Source organism: Equus quagga, chromosome 2 (assembly GCF_021613505.1).
Source record: "Equus quagga isolate Etosha38 chromosome 2, UCLA_HA_Equagga_1.0, whole genome shotgun sequence".
Taxonomy (NCBI): domain Eukaryota; kingdom Metazoa; phylum Chordata; class Mammalia; order Perissodactyla; family Equidae; genus Equus; species Equus quagga.
The window spans coordinates 120,849,075-120,869,456 of NC_060268.1; the positions used below are offsets into that span (position 1 = coordinate 120,849,075).

Genomic DNA, 20,382 nt, shown 5'->3' on the forward strand with positions numbered 1-20,382 from the left:
TGTGGGTACCAATTGTCAGTAAAAGCAATCTTATCTCTCCTCCGTATACCTTCTCAAAAAGAGGACATGGAGGCAGTTCAGAGATAGATGCGTGCTCATCTCTGTGAGAGTTTTTATGACCTTTAGCCACAGACCCCAAAGGCAAATGTCAGCTAGTATATAGAACAGCTTTGGGAAAGCTCCCGTCCCAACATATTTGCTCAACCAACAGTTATTTGAGCCCCTGCCATGTTCCAGGCACTGTACCGGGTGCTGTGGTTAAAGGAATAACCAAGAAATGTGTTTCTTGCTCTCCTGGAGCTTATCCAAGACTTTGACCAATCAGAATCATGCAAGAAGCCAGTGGCAGCTAAACAGAAGCTTGATTACATAGGAGCATTGTCCCAGTGAAATGCTCTTTTGTCAGGAATTTCATTCAATAAAATCATTTAAGGTATGAAACAATCATGGAGGCTGTAAGCATTTCAGAAGGAATGCTCCTAAAAGCATTTGACAGTTCACGTTGTTAAATGTACCCACTGGAGTAGTTTAGGGGAGAGGTAACAGCAGGGTGACTTGCACACCTGAAAACCTATGGATCTCGTGATGGACCCAGTAAAAGAGAGGTGCAGAGATAGTTGCAGGGTGGGGAGCTGCTGATGCTATCTTGAGTTCTGCTCCTTTCTATACTGTACACCTGTCCCTCTGTGGTGTATGATGCCTCAGCAAGCCCTGGAACCTGTGAACTCCTTCCAGGTCTTGTGTGCGTAACGGATCCTGGAGGCCTGATGAGGCCTTTGCAAATGTGTTGAGTTTACTCAGAGTGGTGGCTAGCAGCATATGCTAGCTGGGGCAACACCCTTGGGTCTCGCTGGGGAACAAGGCCAGGATGTGTCAATTTGATTGTCATTATGGGAGGGTCAATACCAACATCATGTACTCTAAGGCTAGGATGCATGAGTTACCAGAAGTCTTAGGCAGGAAGGTGGGGCTCAATTTGCAAGTCAAAGCTACATGCCTCCCCTCTCCATGGCAAAATTAAGAACCATTTCTTTGCTTGGGACTCATTCTCCCTCTATTCCACTTTCATCCCCAAAGGGAGTGGCTGACCTCTGCCTTAATCTTCTCTTCTCTTGGTCCCTCCTGTTCAGAAGCAGAATTACCATGTGGAGATAGGCAACTCTGCTTTGATCTGAATAGAGGAAAGTGCTGTTCGGTGGTGCCCTAATTAATCTGTAAGAGGAAAGAACCGTCTAGGATTGGAAGAGTCAGGTCAAGGAAAGAGTGGCTTACTTAAAAATGGCCAAAAGTCGGGGCTGGCCCCGTGGCCGAGTGGTTAAGTTCTCGCGCTCCACTGCAGGCGGCCCAGTGTTTCGTTGGTTCGAATCCTGGGCACAGACATGGCACTGCTCATCAGACCACGCTGAGGCAGCGTCCCACATGCCACAACTAGAAGAACCCACAACGAAGAATACACAACTATGTACCGGGGGGCGTTGGGGAGAAAAAGGAAAAAATAAAATCTTAATAAAAAAAAAAATGGCCAAAAGTCACCAAGCTTGCAGTAATGAGATGAATAAAATGCAGAGGAACGAAGGTGTTGGGGAGAGACACAAGCAAGAACCAGTGCAATTTGTGAGAGTTGGGCAATTATGGAATTGCTTACTTAAGAAGGCTATATAACTCCTCTTCCAGGAAGGAAGGAAAGAAAGAAGAGAGAGAAAGAAACCAAAATGCTGGTGATAATATCTGCATACTGGGTTATTGTGAGACTTAAATGAGAAACTAAAGTTAAGGTAAACAAATCAACCAGTTAGAGTTCTTTGATTACAGGCAACAGAAACTGAGTCTTGCTGACTTAAGCAGAAAAGGAATTTTTTTTGTTTTTGAAGGTTAGAGTACCTTATGGAATTCAGAAGAAAGCTGAAAAGCAAGTTTCCAGAAAGGATAGGGGTGAGCCAGAGAAGCAGCTCTGGATCCAGCAAGAGAAACTCAGGGGCAGTCATTACAGGGTTTTGCCATCAGGATGAATCAGCTCCCAACCTGAACTAGTGTCTCTCCATTTGAGGCTGAGAAGCACTAATTGGCTTAGCTTGGACAGGGAACCTTCATTAAACGTCCCAAGACTGTATGTGATTAGGGAGGGGTGGTTCCCCAAATTAAAAATGAGGTGCTATTGACAGAAGGGAGGGTACGTGCTGGACAGGCAGAAACAACCAATGTCTCCTACACTGAGGTTCTCAGAATTTAGTTTTAAGTCTTAGACTGAGAATCCCTTTAGGCAACAAGCTATAAAAAATGTGTGATCATTCCTCATGGGCATGGTGTAATTATGGAGGTGTAACTGTGATTTGGGATGGTGGAGGTGCAGACTCACATCCCTCTAGGGTGGTGATCTCCTGACCGTTAGCATATGATAAGATGCACCCCCTTCATGCAGAAAGTTCTGATCTGGTCAGGACATCTCAGTATTCTCTACGGGGGGGCCATTAGTCTGTCCTCTGACCTTGGGCTCTGTCTTACAGAGGTGCTTTTGCTGCCCTGTTGGGATTTTCTCAGCCTTCTGCCCCCATTTAGGGAAAGAGCAAAATAGCCTGTCTCCCTCAGAAGAGCTCTATTGACAGCTGGGTAAGATGGTTACTTTATTTTCTTCCTCACTGGGAGGGAGAAAGTATTTCCTTGCTTTGTGATAGCAAAGCACTAGATGTTGCCCTGAGTAGGAAATTATCTTATCTCCAACCTCCTTGGATTTTTTTTTGTTTGCTTGTTTTTGTGTTTTCTTAGGAAATAGTTAAAGGCAGGGTTTGAGACTGGGGGCATCATATGTGCTTGCAATTGTTTTATTTTGTTTTTTGTGACCCTCACATGTACTGTTCTCCCAGAAACTTTAAATATGGTAATAGATCTGATGAGGCAGAATCAGCCAATCATCAGACAGGCTTGCTGTTAACTGTTAGATTTCTTCTCCGCTTACGATAGCATAGGGTGTCCAAGGCAAGCACACTTCGCCAACCAGTTCAGTGGTCAACAGATAGTTCTTATAAGCCCAGCAAGTCTCGGTGTCCTGAGCTAGGCCTTGGGATGCAGGGGGAAGGATGGGGCCCAGACAGCCTGGATTTGCATTTTTTTTGCCTGATGATCTCCCTGGCATGGAAGCCTTTGGGACATGCTCTCAGTACAGGGGAAGGTGGGAAGGCAGGAGTTGGATTAGCCTTCTCCCTTTGGACGATACTTTGAGTCCTGACCACTGTGTGATTTGGATGGTGGGGTCTCTTGTCTCCCCCCACTGCTTTCTATATGATAAAATGCTGCTGAGTTCCCTTTACAAGTCCTTCTTAAAATTCATTCCCATCCAGTCAGTGGCTACCAATGGTTGGAGGCATTGGGGAGGAGTTGGGACGAGGAATGCATGATGAGAAGGCTTAGCAGAAAGACAGAAGAGATTCTAGCCTGTGTATCTGATATAAATATTATAGTTTTACAGAGACATCTAGATCAATATATGCCACATTTCCTCTACCTCTTTGACAAAGTGAGCACGATGTATTCAGGGAAAGCTGTATAGGATTTTCAATTTACTCTGTATGATTTATTGTGACAGGATAGCTATGGGTTTTTAAAGTTATTTATATTTGTTCCAGTAAAAATGGATATAGTATCTTTAAAAATAAACAGCCCGGAGCTGTGCATTTTATATTGTCTTCCTAGAGTGAGGCTCTGCTAAAGAGAGAGCTAAGACCCCCCTGTCCTTGTGGGATCTGATGCAGTTGCATTTGCTCAGTCTTCACTCTTTAGCTTTTGGAGGGGTTGGGAGTTGTGAGGAGAGTAAACAGGCAACTGAATTAGGAAGCTATTGCAGCCATCTAGACAAGATAGGATGATGGCGCGAAGTATGGTGGGAGCAGAGAACTGGAACCGTGTGGGAAGATTCATCAGTGTCTGTGGGTGCAGCCCATTCAGTCTAGGCCTCTTTGTTTTATAGTGACCAGCCCCAGGTCACACGGGACTGGCATCCAAGTCTCCTGATTCCCAGCCCAGGCTCCTTTCAGCCATACCAGCTGCTTCCTCTATTTAGAAGGCATCACACTGTGGGGGTAGGTCTGCCCTTGCTCTGGCATTCACCTTGCACTGAGTCTCTGGACCTCAGTTTCCACATCAAAATAATGCAGGCACTAGACTAACCATTCCCCAAGGGTCATTCTGATAAACATGAGAGCACGGAAGGGAGCACATCACTATCACAGCTCCCTTTTTAAAGGGCTACTGGCTCTAAGAAACACTACCTGAGTATTTTTAAAAGTGTGTAGATTTTATTTTTCATTGAGCTAAACTCAACCTCAGTGGATCTCTGGATGCCTCATTCCCTGGAGTCTTGAAAAGCTTTATCTGGTGGCCTCCTCTCTATCCTCCTCTTATGCTTCCTGCCATAAGTCAGTTCTCCTAAGTTTTCCATTCTGAAAGGCATCAGTGGAATTGAGCTCTAAAACTGAGGTTCCAACTCAAGTGGGGCCTTCCAGCTTTCCTGGTCCATATCCAAGAAGGGAGCAGAGTGATTGAGCAGGATGGCCAGGATTTCATTCTGGAGGTGGAGAGGCTTCCTAATGGGAGAGGTACACCATTATACAGTGAAGATGCACCCGTGAAATAAGCAATTGACACTTTTCTTGTGAGCCCTGATAGAGTTCATAAGCGTTAAGCATTATTCTTACTCTGATTAAGTCACACTCAGCCACTTGATGCTATGCTTGTTCCATGACCCAGTGTTACCCATCCCTACTTCAATCTAGCCTGTGTTTATGGAGCTCTTACCCCAAAACGGACATGCTTGCTTACACTGGAAAAGTTACTTGTTCCCGTAAAATGCCATCTGCTACAATTTTGACATTTAAGATGCTTCCTTGTGGGTTTGAGATGGATTTTTCTTTTTTTTGAGGAAGTTTAGCCCTGAGCTAACTACTGCCAGTCCTCCTCTTTTCACTGAGGAAGACTGGCCCTGAGCTAACATCCATGCCCATCTTCCTCTACTTTTATATGTGGGATGCCTACCACAGCATGGCGTGCCAAGCGGTGCCATGGCAGCACCCGGGATCCAAAGTGGCGAACTCCGGGCCACTGAGAAGCAGAACATGCAAACTTGACCACTGCGCCACTGGGCCGGCCCCTGAGATGGATCTTTTAATGCAAGCCGTTAATATTATTTTATCCCAAGAAAGACGTGTTCACAGAACTAGACAAACTTTAATCAAACTTTGATTTTAATCAAACTTTGATCTGTCAGAACAGAAATAGTTATTGATTTAGGTTTGTTGGCCATCTTCACAAACCAGGTTGCCAGGCCCTCTAGAAATCAGTCATTAAGATTGCTAGCAATCTAAAAAATTCAAATTCAGAGCCACAGATGGAAACAATTTTAGCTACCTTCATGGCATAACTTTCCTAATTATTCTCCACTGTAAACGGATCATTTAGCTTTCTGTTATCTTCTGGATCCTTGGGCTGATGAGGAAGTCCTAAGCTGGACATGGCATATAATATCTAAAATGGACATTTGCATCATGTTGTAGCCCCTTGGCTTGCCAAATTGTGTGGCTTAAGTTAAAAACTTGGTGTAGAGTTTCCACTGTCACTCAGCCTTTGCTGTCTTGAATCCACTGGTCCAGCTGACTAGGTGTAGTCAGAATCTAGTGATGCCGCAGTGCTGTGATGCTTTAAGTGAGGTGCATCTCTGTCCACCTCAGTCCGCAGGCTAAGCCTCTCTCCTGGCCCACTGAGGACCCCTTCAACAGCCCCTCCACCACGTGTCCGAGAGAATCTCTTGTTGACCCAGCCTGGCCTGTCATGAAAGAGCAGAAGCTGAAATACTCAAGCCTTTGCTCTCTCTATATCACCTTTGTCTTAGTGAGAATTAGAGTCAGCAACCTGGATCTCATCCTGGGCAAGTGGCTTTTACTTGTTGTGAGATGCCAAACATGTGACTTAAGAAAATTGAAGTTCAGAGAAGTTATCTGAAAAGATGCAGATAGCAGGAACACAAGGTTGTTTGAGGATTAGGTGAGAATCTAAAGGTCACAGAGCACTTAATGTCTGTTACACACTGATTTACAGATATCTCATGAATCCTGCCATTTAATAATACTTACAATGAGCCAGACCCTTCACCATGCCCTTCACGTGTATTATCTATTTAAATAAATCCTCAAGATAACTTCATGAATCAGCTACTAGCTCCAGCCCCTCAGAGACTCTAACTTTATAGTTGTAAGATGCAGAATTGGTACCTAGCCCAAGACTATTTAGTTATTTAGTGTCTGACCTGAGCTAACACAGGGCTATCAAAGTATGAATCTTACACAGTAGATTTGTAGGTGTCATGGAACCCGACAGAGATAATTCTGGATGAGGATCTTTTTGGCATTCTTCAAATCATGCACCACAAACAACCATGACTGTTTCCAAGGTGGGCATACCCTGCTCTCAGTCTTAGAATATTTTCAGTCATTGGAGATACAAGAAATTCTATTTCTCTTCTCCCTGAAATAGTATCCTTCCCAAAACTTCTGCCCCTGGAAAGTTCAAGTGTCCTGAGGATATTTCTGGAAAATAAATTTTCCCCTTTCACCATCCATCCCTCAGGCCCCTGTAGGCCCTCAGCATGCCTAGACACAGACACAGGCTGGTAGGAGCAGATCTTCTAATGCAGATGCTGAGTTAGAGAGGCGACTTCTCCTCATCCATCAACTCTAACTGCATTCAAACATTTTCAATATGTGGGCTCCTTGATAACTTTCACTGTATGGAAAACAAAATGGACGGAAATGATTATTGGCACAAAAGGAGGAAGCCATAAATCTTCAAATCAGATATAGGACAGATTGGAACAATATGGGTTCTCCAAGGGTGCCGTGATAATGTACCTAATAACTCTCCTGGGGCAAGAAGGCAATCTGCTTTCAATCAATCTCGCTTTTTCTGAGCAAAAATACCGATTATGTTGAAGGAAGATTTTTTCCTCCCTTTTTGATAAAGACTGTTCTCCACCCCAGAAATCATGCTGTAGCTAAAAGATATATATTTTCAATTGTCTAGAATGGTATTGGACAGCTAGCACCAAATGAGAAAGGTCAATCCTTTTTTTCTTCTCTCTCCTGCCAGCATTTGTCTACTTCTTAAGAGAAGTGAAAGCTAATTAAAGGCTTAAGGGATAATATTGATTGCAGTGGAATATATTTTATATGGACCCAGCACATTTTCAACTAAGAGAACCCTGACTCTTTCTAAGGCTGAATAAATCAGCTGGCCGAGCCTTTGATTCAAGGGTGGGAGGGTGAGCTCATCTCCTTCCCTTTCACTTCTCACACCTCTGGCCTAGAGATGAATGATCTCAGAAGAGGAAGAGGGAATGCTGGCAGATGTTCATTCACTTCTTTTCATAGAGAATAGAAAGGATGGATGTTCAGGCATTTCCCTGGACTTATCATTGATTTGAGTCCAGTTTTGAATAATAACCAGGCTTATGCTGGTACAGAACTTTGAGTTTTGCAATGCCTGGTGCAGGAGGCTGGCTGGGTGGTATTAACCTCTCGGCTCCTTCATCTACTGAATGGGCATAAGTCGCTTGCCCAAGATCACACACACCCTTGGTGGCAAAGTACGAACCAAATCTGGCTTACTTTCACATCCAGGTGAGGGGCAGAGCCCCAACCACTTAACTGTCCTGTAGAGGGGCCCATAGTTGGATTTATGCTGGCTTTGTTCTAATCATGGAAGTTTGTGTTAGAAACTTAGAAAGTGTTAGAAAGTGCGGAAAATGTTAGAATTGCTCCCAGCACCCTCACCGTCATTTGTGGAGAGGTCAAATCAAGAGATTCTGTTTCTTGGTCACTTTCTGAACACACTTGGCAAATGCAGCGTCAGAAATCTTATTCAGAACATGAAAATTCATTTTCAGCCTGTTTTGTCCATATAAATGCACATATACCACAAGAAATATTTTAAGATATGATAAGATATGACATGATAAAAATGTATATAATCCAAGTGTTCAATTTACGTTGTATATTCTGACATACTGTGTGTTTCAGGAGGAAGTTAGCCATATGGGTTTTGGGCATAAAATTTGAATGGGTGACCAAGGGATCTTGCTCAACCTACCTGGTACTGGCTAGAGAGCAAAGTTATCATGGTAAAACCTCTCTTCTGAGGTAGCTCATTGACATTCTTCCCTCCCCATGATGGCCTCTGCTTGCCCATTTGCTAAGGCAGCGCCGTAAAAATAACAGTCCATAATGGTGATATTATTAACTGCATCGTGCATATTATTGATTTACTCTTTGTTCTGCATCATTATCCTTTCACCAATGAGTTTGCTGCCTTATTTTCACATACTTAGTCAAGCACCAAATTACAATGAAAGGGCAGGCTCTTGTAATGGCATCTAAAGGAACATTGCGTAAGTGATCATCACTGCCTCCTATTATGAGCAGTCTCCAGCCAATGAGTTTCTGCCTTATTGGAATGTGTACAGAGCAATTATGAAGTGCAAGGGGCCTGGCCATTCTAAATTTTTCCCACGAAATTACGTGCTTCCTGTTTGCCACTTGCCCAGCCAGGGATTCAGCCTATATCACTCTCAGCCTGAGAGGTGCAGGGACCTGGGTTGCCCTTTGCTACAGTCTCTTTACTAGAAGCCAGTGGGTTTCATCTCCAAGGTCAGTCCCCAGCTTTTGGTCATGGGGCTGACTCTTGCACCAAAGTGCTTACTCTCAATTGAGCATCGTGTATCGAACATAAGCAGCCACAGTACAGCCCGGTGTCAAAGTCAAATCAGTCCAGGAGTGCAAAGATATTGGGGAGATTGTTGTTTCAGCAGTTCTGGAAGAAAGGCTCATTTCCTCAAGGGGAGCTACCATCTCCAGAAACAGAAGTCCAAACCACCCTGGAACAGGGCAAACAATTTCAGCCTCCTCCCTTCTTAGCTTCTCCTCATCTTGAGGTGAATTCCTTTGGCTCTTGTGGAAGTCCTAGGCACCCTAAGGAATCAGCTGTCTGGGGACACGCAGCCTGCAGCACGATCTCCCATTCCATAGGCATCCCATCTTCATTTAGCCCTGAGTAATGCTCACTTACTGTAAAGTGTTACATGCCCCCATTGTCGGAGGAGTTATGGCAGAAAAATGCAAAGTTTCCTTTTTACTGCTTATGGCCAGCAAAGCCCATAATGTGTCAAGCCGCACATTAGCCACCCTGATAAAAGTCCGCTTTCTTACACACAAAATCATCGTTTCAGCAAGATTTGTTATCTCATTACCTGATAAGCTCTATGTCATAAACCAAGACTCATTCGGTAAATCTCCCGGGAGGACGCTTTGTGGGCAGAAAGGGAGAGATATGAATCTTCAAGAGACTTGATAATGCAGCATTTAAGCACAAGCATTATGTCACTTATTGTTAAATGCATAAAACCACTTGGCCAAACGGTTGGGCTTTTAATAGGATTTTGTGCAGCATCAGGTGAGAAGCCATATGCCTTTTCTGTCGAGGAGTCTCTGAGCACCTGCCAGCACCGCAGCTTTGCCTCACAGCCCTCTGGGGATGGGAGCTGGGCTTTTATTGAGGCCTGGGGGGAGATGACTGCTTCCCTGCAGCTGCTTGCTTCCTCTGTCTTGCTGGGTGTGGGTGCCTGGTCGTCACTGGGTTGGCCTCCACTAACTGGCCTCTCCCATTCAGGCACATTGTGGTTTGTGGACACATCACTCTGGAGAGTGTTTCCAACTTCCTGAAGGACTTTCTACACAAGGACCGGGATGATGTCAACGTGGAGATTGTCTTTCTTCACAAGTAAGAGGCCCCTGCTGCCCCTGCTGTTTTTTTTTTTTTTTTTTTTTTTGAGGAAGACCAGCCCTGAGCTAATATCTGCAGCCAATCCTCCTCCTTTGGCTGAGGAAGACTGGCCCTGAGCTAACATCCATGCCCATCTTCCTCCACTTTATATGTGGGACGCCTGCCACAGCATGGCTTGATGAGCAGTGCCATGTCTGCACCTGGCATCTGAACCTGTGAATCCCAGGCTGCTGAAGTAAACGTGCGCACTTAACCACTGCGCCACTGGGCCAGCCCACCCCCTGCTGTTTTGAGACCCTCTACCCAACCAGGCACCCTGAGGGGCCTCTCTGAGTGTCTGTAGGTGGTGAGTGGGGCACCGTTGTGGAAAGGGCAGAGTTGAATCAGCACCATCTCTACCGCCCTCATAGGAGAAGACGATATGGAACCAATGGAAAGGGAAGCAACACGTTAGTTCAGTGATGACAGCAGCACCTGCCTGTGTGGAGGCAATTCTGGCAAATAACAGTAGAGTTCATTATGGGTCAAACACGTCATACTGTCCCCTCAGCTGTCTGGATCTGTGCGATCCAGGTGTGTCCACAGGGTCTGGTGTGGAATTATTAGCTATGTGGTGTGGACGCTTTATGACTGCAGGAGTGACATAATGACCAAGCAAGATGCAAATACAAGAGGAAGCAGAGGATAAGGTAATAATAACAATAACAACTGCCGTTCCTAGAGCCCTTCAGTGTGGGACACTGCTGGACACCATGCGCACTGTCTTCCTTTAATCAATAGAGTACATGCTCTGGACTCAGCATCCTCTATCCGAATCCTGACTCAACCAATTACTTGCTGAACAAGTTACTTAGCTTCCCTGAGCCTCGGTTTCCACATCCATAAGGTGGGGAGATCATAACGGTTTCTATCTACCTCCTTGGGCTGTTGTGACATGAACAGAAGTAATCTATATAAAGCATGCAGAGCAGAATCAGACACACAGTAAGTGCTCAATGAATGTTAGCTATTATGTGAAAGATAAAATATATTAGGCTGTATTGTCAACTTAGGAGGTAGCTCTTACCATGTTTGTTTTACAGGTGAGGAAAGCGAGATAGCTTCCATCCACTGAATGTTTTGAGATTTTTAAGCTTTGCCTTTTAGGTAAAAGGTAGTGTGCCACAGGGATGTGCTGGAGGGCTCAGGCATGTTGACGGTGACACCATCTTTTTTTATGGGGACAAGGCACTCATGGAGCCAGCTCTAGCCCCAAGTTGCCAGGGGACAAAAGCTCACATATTGGTGTTGGTTTGATATGGGGTTGACTGACCAGAACTCAGTCCTGCTCTGAGAGCTCACTGAGGCTGACTTCCCTACAAGCTCCATTCTGTGCTTCTCCTTCATTTTGGCATTTGTTCACAGAATACCAAACTGGCCACCATGTTTGAGCACCAACATTTTTCCTCTCAGCACTGACTTCTCTAAGTTCTGAAAAGACCAGCTAGGCCATAGGCATAGGAGCAGAACCTACAGATCCAACAGTGCTTAGCCACTGATTACCAGCTGTAGAGCCCGTCCTCTGCTGAGCGTTTAGAAGGTTCAAGAGAAGTATAATGTGTGAGTTCTGCCCTTGTAGTGGTCACACATTTCAAGATATTAGACCACAACATTGATCATTTATTAACAGACTGAAGTCTGCTTAATCAAGAGGCAGAATTGCATGGGACGTATGTATTAGGGAGAGACCGTCAATTCTTGCATTACCAGGGCAGGCTTCCTAAAAGAGGCCTAACTTGTAATGGACCTGGAAGACGGGTTGCATTTGCACAGGCAGGTGCTTTTCTCTTACCTACTGCTTTAGTCTCGATCAACAAGCTGGCTGCTGATGCTTCAATTGTTAGGATTCATCTTTGTGTCCCCTGCATCTATCAGTGTCAGCATTGTGGAAGATGGCCCAGTTAATTAAGCTCTCAAAGCTTTGGGTTGATAACATGCCTTTCTCTAGGGTTGTTTTGAAGTTTAAATGAGTTAATACTTGTCAAGTGCTTAGAATGGTGTCTGCCACATAGTAAATGCTCAAAAACATTACCAATTATTATTATTACTAAGTACTTAACAAATGTTAGACAAGTGTTGATTAACACAGTCCTTGGCACCTAGTAGATTCTAACTAAATATTGTCTCCTTGGGCCTAGCAGTTTACCCTATAGAGAGAGTAGATATTTTCCATCCCTGCAGAATTAGCAAATTAATGAATAGGTCAATCAGTGTTTTACTTCTTGTCCTCCAGTGGGAGTTCACATGTGTGACTCAAGAGCAGTACTGAGAGTAAATTAACTCTACATGTGGCTGCTCTGGGGTGATGTTTTTGAATCAGGCCCTGGGAGAAGTCCATGAGGTAGAGAAGCAGAGAAGAGGCTTTTGATGGAGGGAGGGGCAGGAGGCTCTGCCAGGGGGCCCTTCTGCCAATCCTGATGTCACAACCTCAGTTTCTGTATTCTAAAATAGGGATTCCATTCATAATGAAGTCAAAGACATTTCTCCCCAGAGACCTCAGACTTTGTAAAGGTTGGGAGCCTCTTTATTTGAGCTTGGTGCTGGTTTTGGTTTTCTGTCGGGCTGGAGTTTTACTTCTCTTGAGTGTGAGCCTTTTATTTATGGCAAGAAAGGGGGCTGCTTTGAAGGTGAAAGCCTTTCCAAGGTCTTCCTCTGTGGAAATCCAAGAGAAGGGAGGCCATGGAGGCTGAAATGCCTGAGTCTGTTATATTAATGCCTGTTTCTTCTTTCTCTACAGCATTTCTCCTAACCTGGAGCTTGAAGCTCTGTTCAAACGACATTTTACTCAGGTGGAATTTTATCAGGGTTCAGTCCTCAATCCACATGATCTTGCAAGAGTCAAGGTAAGAAGGAAGAGGTGACTTCTGCTTTTACTCCATCTGTGAGGATAGTCTGACTCTGTGGTAAGGGAACATGCCTCCCAGGATGGCCAAGAGTCACTTCCAAACCCCTAATGAGTTGTCAGATACCACCAGCCTTGACATCACGCTTGCACTGGTCCCGGGACCTCATTCTGCTGGCACATGCTAGACCACCTATAAGTGTTCCACACTTGGACTAGTTATAATGTGAAATTTACTTTGCTAGTTCCCTCAATATCAGCATTGCCAAAGGAAGCAGACCAGTTGTATGGACTCAGTAGTCTCATCTACAACATAATAATCGAGTAATCCCATCTTGAATACTTAAATTGAACTCATCGTAGCTCTGAAATCTATTATTTGCATCAGAAAGGAACATTAAGGATAAAGTGTAAAATAAAAATTTACCAAGCCATAAACATTTTGAATTTCTTCTTTTCCCCTGCCAAAGACTAAAGGTGCAAAACTAAATATGCAGGTATCTGATATCACTTGAGAATGGGCTAATCTTTCTTTCCAGAACCTGCTAAGTTAGAATCTTCTTATAAAGCACACCTTATACAGGAAGGGGCATCTGCTACTTTACTCATTTTATACAGGTTTTGTAAGCATGTCCAATATTTGCATGTGAGTGGGTATAGATTAATATTGTGAATCCACTGATTTCTAAATGCTAACTGTGATCACCACATAATTCAGTAAATGATATAACTGGCAAACATGAGTAAGCCCAAGAGGATTTGGGTAAATTCTTTGGATTATTAAAGAAAAGTAGAGACAATTTGTAACATACCATGGAAGAAACCATGCCCTCCCACCAACTGCAGGAATGGCCTGTTAAGTACGACATACCAAGTAGGACAGATTGCAGATCTGAGCTAGCATGAGAATTCTTATGCTTCTAGAGTCCAGTTAATCTTAATATTATCCAGACATGATCCAAGTTGTAGCTAATGTGAACTCTTATAGAACTTGGAGAAAATACTTATTGTTCATGGACCTAATTTAGATGCAAACAATTATTAGCACAACTCATCATCCCCTCAAAGGAGTAAATTTTTTTTGGCTCATGTTTAGATGAGTCAGTAGGTTGTATTTTGAGCTCATCTGTAACACATCATTTCATACACGTAGATTTGTTGTCTTTTGAATATCTGAATGCTAACTGAATACTAAACAGCCCTGGGCTGTTATCTGATTTAGGGCTCTCATTTCCTCTTCTTCTGCAGTTAATGAAGATGTGAAAAAGGTTAGACGAAGGACTTTGGAGTCTAAATTTCTGAATCGTCAACTACTCAGTTGACTTGGTAACCCGAGAGAAGGGGGTTAGCCCACCTAACCTCATTTCCTGACTGGAAAAATTAAGATGATGGTGCAGATGGTGGGGAAAGGAGGCAAGGAAGGGACTGAGGCTTAATTAATTGTTATTTAAAGAAATCTGGAAAGCTTACATGTAAGAGACTATGCAAAATGAAAAGTATAATTACCAAGGTACATGTTGGACCCTCCAACAGCAACCAGATGAAATGTTTATACCGTAACAAGAACTTGCAACCTACACTTTTGACAAAAACTGTAATCTCTCAGGATTATTTTTTTCTTTCCTTGCAAAGTGCTGGGTTCCCTAAGAGCTGTCAACAGAGAGAAACTACAACCAAGCATGGCTATTTATATGTTTCTGTTCTGTGATTTTCCTTTTGGTGTCTTAGATAGAGTCAGCAGATGCGTGCCTAATCCTTGCCAATAAGTACTGTGCTGACCCAGATGCGGAAGATGCCTCCAACATCATGAGGTAACTGTAGGGAGGCCGGGAAGGCTCTGGGCTTGGCACTCTGCAGCCCTTTTGTGTCCTCTGCAGAGCACCATCTCTGTGGGACCCTCTTTCCCCCATAGGCCACCCCACAACTTGCCACAAGCATAGGTCTTGGGGAAATTAAGGCTATGGTGGCTGTGGGGCAAGGATGCAAGCCGTCGTCAACAGAAAGCTCATCCTTAGCAGGTGGGAGCTCTGGGGCTTACCATCTGTCTTGGTTTGAGATACTTCAGACAGGACTAGAAAAGGAGAGACAGATTTAAATGAGTGCAGGCCTGAAATAAGGTACTATGTTTCCTAAGGAGGAGTGGGCCTGAGATATCTTAACTGTGGCCAGTTTTGTCTCCCTGGGGACATTTTGAAATATCTGGAGATGTTCTTGGTTGTCATAACTAGGGGATAGTGTCATAACTAGGGGATAACTCATGTCTAGTGGGTAGAGATTACGGATGCTGCTCAACATCCTACAATGCATGGGAGAATCCCTCACAGCAGAGAATTCTGTGGCCCACAATGTCACTAGAGCCAAGGTTGAGAGCCCCACATTAGAACTTTCCAAGTGTGTCTATAGCACATTGATGAATATTCCCCACAAAGAGGAGTTTGTTGACCGATTATGAAATAGTTTCCCAAAATGAAATAGTTTTGTTCACTGAAAGCCTTCTCAGTGCTTTTAATACTGACAGGAATTTCTACAATAATATTCTACAGAGAATTTATCAAGCCTATTTGGTCACAACCCATGCCCCCAATTTCTACAGAACATCTCCTGGGGGAGCACGCTTTGGAAAACACTGCCCAATGCCTTTTCTGCAAATGCCTGACCCATCTACAGCCATTCTCCGCTCAACTCCTACTCCTCATTCTTTTCTCATTTCAGAAGAAAATCGTGCCATTTTTGTTCTTTTCATAGACCCATATTCTAGACATCTTGTGACTATGACGTGACCAAAAAGTTAAGATATTTTGCTCCAGATACTTGAAGCCCTTTTGGATTATTTCTCCTTCAGCATAAATTGCAGAATAGTTAAGAGAGCTGGGAGGGAATAATAAAGAGAACCTTCTAGAGAAAAGATGAACTAAGAGAAAACAATTCACTCCCACTGTATTCCCAGGAACTCTTGCCTGATTGTGAACAGCCATCCTTTCAGTCCAGACAAAGATTCCCCTCTCTCTGCAGCTTGGTTTACTGTGTCCTGGGAGTTTACCTGAAGTGGAGAGCTGCGAGGTTGCCTTTACATCATTATAATGCTCGCATCTCCGTTTCTTTGCTTTTAATCAGTGGCCTCAAGTGACACGATCTTTCCCATCGGGGTGGGGGAATTCCTCTGGCACGTTTTGGATGAGCAAGGCCTTCCCTCAGCATCTGGTCCTTGTGTCTGGCAAGCGACATCTGGCACAATGTTCTCTTTCCACTTGCTTTTCTTTGGCAATAGGCTTAGTGATCTCATTTTAAGGAAGTTGATGTGTAAACTCTTGTAAGCATTGGGCTTGCCAGGCTGCAGGGAGATGGTGGTGCAGGGACATGCTTCCACACCTAGTCCACCCTCTCACTAGTCACAGCTGGAAAGTGACTGCAACAGCTTCAGCTTAGGGTCAGTTGGCCCTTTCCTTGAACAAGGATTTCCATCCTTCACCACGTTTTTGTGTCATTTTAAATGATAAAAATGTAGCCTTTAAGGAACTAGGCTTCAGTATCTTCAAATTTGCAAATAAAAAACCAAAAGAGGATGAAGTTTAACATTTTGATCCCACATAGAAGTTTGGGGCTAGCCCTGTTTTGTTTTTCAAAAGTGAATAACTGAAATGAATAATAGCTTTGAAATGGGCATTTCTCTTAAACACAGTATTTTCTTAACCCTGACTGCAATAGGGTTAATATGAAGACATATAGGTTATCAGGGTGATTGGCATGATGCCAAGGCATAAAAATAACAGCAAAGGTGGTGTCAGAAATGTAATTAAGCCATGCGTTAACCAGAATCAGAACTGAGGCCCAGGCAGCAAAGGAAAAGGGAAAGTTCAGGGTTAAAAAATGGGCTCTGTCTTTCCCTTATTTGTATAATCCTCCTTTCTCCTTAGTCTAATGAAACCAGTCTGCCCCTTTTGAAATTAAAATGTCAAAGATCCATTTGAAATGAGCTAATGCAGAAAACTGGCTGATGCTGTGAACTGAATTCAGAGGGCTGACAGAGCCTCAAAGTCCTTGAGTTATAAGCACAGGCCAACACAACACATTTTTTAAAATAAAATGAAATCCTTCAAGTGCAGAAGCCCAGGGTGAATTTGTGCAGGGAAAGGCTTATGCATGATCCATTTCCTAAATTCACAAGTTGTGGCTTTTCAAGCAAAGCTGCTCCCTGGCTCCCTTCTTTCCATCTTTGCACAAAAAGGGACGAAGCGTAGAGTGTTTCCTGGTGGTCACAATAAATGTACTTGCATTTCTGATTAGGCTTAGGAGGTGGGCCTTTCTGTGGAATTCCATTCTTTAGACTTCCTTGTCACAGAAGGAAATGTACAATGTCACCTCTGACAGAGTCGGTAATGACAAAAACCATAACTTACGCGTGGAGAGAGCTTTTAATGATTTCAAAGTATTTTCACATCTGGTCTTTCATTTGCTCTTCATACCAAGCCTGTGAAATAAATAAAGCAGGTGCTGTTGCTCCCAATGTCCTGATGAGGAAACAGTCACAGAGAGGCCAGGAATTTCCTGAAGATCACCCAGTTCCTTAGTACAATAGCTGGGACTGGAATCCAGGTGTTTCTGTTCCTTTGCTCCCTGCCACTCCCCATTGAGCTCAGTGATTGTCACAGGGAGCAGAAATGAGGATTCTGGTGGAGGCAGGCAGTGGTTAATCCTGAGTATGGACTGAGGGCAGTTTGGAGGGAATTTTCTACCTGGTTACAACCCCCACAAGGCCTTGATGCTTATCTCTAAGTAGCCTTAAAGTCATCGTTTAGATGCTATTAGCATTGAACCCATCCTAAGAGCCCTGCTTAGAAATCATTTTTGTCAGAGTGGTCATGTGTGTCTGATAATTAGAATCATTTGTTAGGCTGCTTGTTTGATTTCTCATTATTGTCTCAAATTGTTATCTTGTTGAATTGGACCCAGAACAAATTGTTTCTAGGCTGGTCCCTAGGGTATGTAAGATTGCAAACCTCTGTTGGCCCCAGGAGTTGAGCTTGCTTTATTTAGATGCCTGCATAGGCAGTAAGCTCGTGACCCCTGCTCCGGAACCCCCAGCCCCAGTACACACATCCTCGCACACCATCACCAGGGCACCACAGGACCTCTCTCTTCTTTTATGGCCAGGACACAGTCTGTGGCCATTTTGTGATTTCTTTTTCACACTACCACAGGATACAGTGGTGGAAACAGGGTTTAACTTGGCCCAATGCCTGCAACCCCTCTGGGTGGCCCTGGCTGCTGGCCCCAGATTCACTCCATAAAGGATGTAATCAAATTAATCTACTCATCAGATTCAAATTGTAAACTTGACCCTCCCTCACTTTGGCTCTTTCTTTTTCAGAGTAATCTCTATAAAGAACTACCATCCGAAGATAAGAATCATCACTCAGATGCTGCAGTATCACAACAAGGTAGGATAGTGAGAGCCGGTCCGGGGCTCAAAGATGCATGTGTGAGTCCAGGCTCTTCTCCCTCACCATACAGCTGCAACCCACTGATGCAATGCAAACACCTGGATAAAGAGGGATATGGGTAAAAACCTCCATGGGACAGTTCTTCAGTCCAAACACCTCGATTACAGTTGGTGACTAGAAGGAAGCTCCTTCATGTACTGATCATTCATTCAGGAAGCTTCTGTTGAACCCCTAGGTTTAGAAATATTGATGCATTCTTAGATCCCATTGCAACAGCTTCCATTTTTATGTGCTGCTCTCATTTCTTCAGTCAGCATTTATTGAATACCTGTGTGGTCAACACTCTACTTGACCCTTCTCAGCCTCCAGGGATAAAACTGAAGGAGAAGTCCCTTTTTGTGCCCTCAGAAATTTAGCAGTCAAGGCATAGAGAGTGTCCCAAACAAGTGGTAGGACTTTTCTACCTGAGACCAGGTGAGCTAGGAGGAATGGAACGCGCGCTGGGTGGAGAATATGGAACATGGAATTCCCAAATTCAAGATCAGAATTTGCATGGTTGAATTCAGGAAGATAGTTGGCTATCCAGAGATTAAACATAGTGGAATTTTCCTAGTTTTGCAGTTTATAAGGGGGACTGGAAAGAAAACAAATGTTGGAGTCTGTGGTGTGATATAGACTTGTGATTACTTCTCAGTAAACCAGAGTCCAGTCTCTCATTCAGAGGCAAGGCTTCTTCACTTGGACTGTCATTAAACTCCTAGGAAGACAGCTTTCGGGGAGGGAAAGTGGCACCTTTCTCTCTGATATGGAACCGGTTATGCCCTTAATGAGGCTCAGAAACTGGAGGCTGCTCACCACCTGGAACCAGGTGTCCTGTATGAAGAGAATAACTCCCTGCTCGGTTATGAGTGAGCGTGTGTCCCATCTTATAGGCCATATTCCCTACGAAATAGGCAGTCAGGTGACCCAGAGAAGAGCCTGTTCTGCCAAATGCACCAGTGCCATGCCATTATTCCTTAATTGCTGGCAAGAGCTGCCCCATTTTGCTGTGTTGAGGCCCATCAGAGGCTGTCGTTGAGTGGAGCCTGCTGTCAGTGACTGGCCTGTCACCCGGGGCTGCTGCCCAGTGCCAACCATTGCCCAGCCCTCGGCAGGTGCTTCTGTTGCAGAACATGTTGCACTCCAGCCAGTTGGTTTGGTGGTGGGCACCCAAGGTCACATTTTCCTGTCTGTCTCTGGAAAAACCAAGGACTGAAGAAATAAAGTGAGGATAATTGGTAACTCATATGCATCGGTCTGGAGAAGTTTTTGACAGCAACTTCTGTAGGTGGAGGTGAATTTTATTAGCAAGGCTGCGGCTGGTGACAGCTCCTGAGGCAACGAACTCTCCTTCTTTCATTTGTGATTTGAAATTTCATTTAGTGTGGGTGTGCTTTAAGCTGGTGTTTGGATTTTTGGCTGCATTTAGATTGAATAGGAAAATTAATGTTGTATGTTTAGGAAGGGAGGGCAGTTCCTTTTTTTCTCCTTCTAATGAGTGCTGATGCAGTGTCTTCAAGAAATTAAGGAGGATTTCAGCTATGTGGTTCTTGCCAAACTCAAAGTATCTCAATAGACCTAGGATCCAGATGGCACCTGGTCAGTATTCACATGATCATAGCATGCGGAATGTCTTTTACAAACCTCTGCCATGTAATTATTCAGAAACAATGACGAAGACATCAACCGATCCGTGATTATTTGCAGAAAACACATTTTGTTTAGAACCACGCCAATCTATTTGGGTTTCAGAGTTAGGCAAACTCACTTATGAGACTTTGCCCCTATAAGATTAGTAAGGGTGCAAGTGACATAGTGACTTTGATACAGGGGATTTTCTCTATCATTTCATTTCTCTCTTCTAGAGAAAGAACAGAAAGTCCGCTGGTCATTGTTTGTCATATCATTCCTTCATGTGCATTCTTCATGCTGCTTTACAATTTTGCTCTGTTTCCTAAGATGCTCCACCTTCCCTTTCAATATGTTTTTTTCCTATTCCCTTACAATATTATTTTTCTTTCTCTATTGGCACTTTCTCTTCACCTGTGACTAGATGTCCAGCGATCTCCACCATTAAAACTTGCTTTCCAGAAAGAACCTGGTACATGTGTGTAAGCTTATGTCACTGTTGACATGTTCCAAGAGATAGTTAATTTCACAATTGATACCTGATTTAAAATGCAAAGAATTTCAATCCCCTAT

General features: G+C 43.9%; 1 protein-coding gene across 7 annotated transcripts in view; it reads left to right on the forward strand.

Annotated features, from left to right (window-relative positions):
- KCNMA1 (potassium calcium-activated channel subfamily M alpha 1) overlaps positions 1 to 20,382 on the forward strand; it is a 713,595-nt gene that overhangs the window by 491,053 nt on the left and 202,160 nt on the right. For all 7 annotated transcript variants that reach the window (XM_046653011.1, XM_046653014.1, XM_046653010.1 and 4 more), the window contains exons 10-13: positions 9,706 to 9,816; positions 12,596 to 12,701; positions 14,429 to 14,511; positions 18,069 to 18,138. In XM_046653011.1, coding sequence (XP_046508967.1) covers positions 9,706 to 9,816; positions 12,596 to 12,701; positions 14,429 to 14,511; positions 18,069 to 18,138 — 370 coding nt within the window. The remainder of the gene's footprint in view (positions 1 to 9,705; positions 9,817 to 12,595; positions 12,702 to 14,428; positions 14,512 to 18,068; positions 18,139 to 20,382) is intronic.